General features: G+C 37.0%; 1 protein-coding gene across 2 annotated transcripts in view; it reads right to left on the bottom strand.

Moving 5' to 3' along the window:
• Nucleotides 1-439: 439 nt before the first annotated feature.
• The window catches only part of mpp2 (membrane protein, palmitoylated 2), a 79338-nt gene continuing 78541 nt past the window's right edge, over nt 440-1236 (bottom strand). For both annotated transcript variants that reach the window (XM_015384750.1, XM_015384749.1), the window contains exon 12: nt 440-1096. In XM_015384750.1, coding sequence (XP_015240236.1) covers nt 920-1096 — 177 coding nt within the window. In that variant the 3' untranslated portion in view covers nt 440-919. The remainder of the gene's footprint in view (nt 1097-1236) is intronic.

Here is a 1236-nt window from a genome sequence, read left to right as displayed (position 1 = left end):
AGGCTGAAATAAGGATTAAATGATCAATAAATAAGTTAACAGAGTTTTTAACTGTTTTTTTTCTAAGTAACAAACACTTATAGAGATGAAAAGTTTCATGATGAAAAGATTGTGTTTCCTTGGCTTTTGAACCATATTAAGGCAAAAGTAAACATGGATTTGAAGCCACTGGTTTAATGCTTGTACATCAAAAATGAACAAAACTTTTCCTCCATCAAGAGTCCGAGAAGTAAAGGCTAAGGTTATATACTGTATATTCCCTTCGTAAAACTATGCATCTAGGCTACTAAACGTGATTATTCTTGCTTCTTTTGAGGGTGTGATTGTTATTGGTGCTACGGATCATTTTTTTAGATTTTCTGTCAGGAAAAAAACTCTCGGATTCATCATTTAAAAGAAAATGATGTAAAAACCTCTTCTGCTTTCTCTGTTGCGTCTCATTATGTAGAAATGCTTCAGTAAATGTATTGCATGTATATTTCAGTAACTATTGCCATTCATTTCTTTTTTTTTTTTTATCCATGTAGACGTAGAGGATTTAGCAACAATCATACCGTATGATGAAATGTCAAATGATGAGGTGTTCAACACAAATGAGACATTTGGTTTCTTTCCTCAATCCTTCTTAGAGAGCCGATGTAAACATTACACTACATAAAGTTTAAGAATGTGAAGGCTAAAACTGTCTCTCCAAATAAATGTCCAACTGTTTATTGTCCACATTTCTAAGATCTCACGATTGCACTATACCTCATCATAAATCCTTTTGACAAATTCATCACAACTTGACATTAGACTCAACAGAGGAACACTTAGTTTGTACAAAAATGCTCTAGATGAGGCTGGTCCCTTGTGCTGGCTGGTGATGCACAGCTTCCTCAGCATCAATACGAAACGTCCGACTCTTTGCTGATGATGTTCAGAACACCCAGCTGACCGGCACCCACTGATGCTCCAGCGCCAGTTTCTCCAGCGCCAGCCGGAGGCTTTGGAAGGCCGCCTCCAAGCCGTCGTTCACGATGCAGAGATCAAAGTAATGTCCATAGGCCCTCTTTATGCGCTCGCTCTCATCTACTGTCCTCTTTAGTTCAGAGTCCTATTAGAGGGTGGATTAAAGAGAAAAAAACAAGAAACATGATTTAAAGTTGAATACTAAGTCCTTAAAACTTTGTAAATATCCAAAAGGTCTACTTAGAAATGTATTAACCTTTACCCATACATTTGACCTTAAAGGCA

Source organism: Cyprinodon variegatus, unplaced genomic scaffold, assembly GCF_000732505.1.
Source record: "Cyprinodon variegatus isolate N-32 unplaced genomic scaffold, C_variegatus-1.0 Scaffold322, whole genome shotgun sequence".
Taxonomy (NCBI): domain Eukaryota; kingdom Metazoa; phylum Chordata; class Actinopteri; order Cyprinodontiformes; family Cyprinodontidae; genus Cyprinodon; species Cyprinodon variegatus.
Note: the sequence above shows the minus strand (reverse complement) of the source record. Positions and strands in the feature narration are given on the sequence as shown.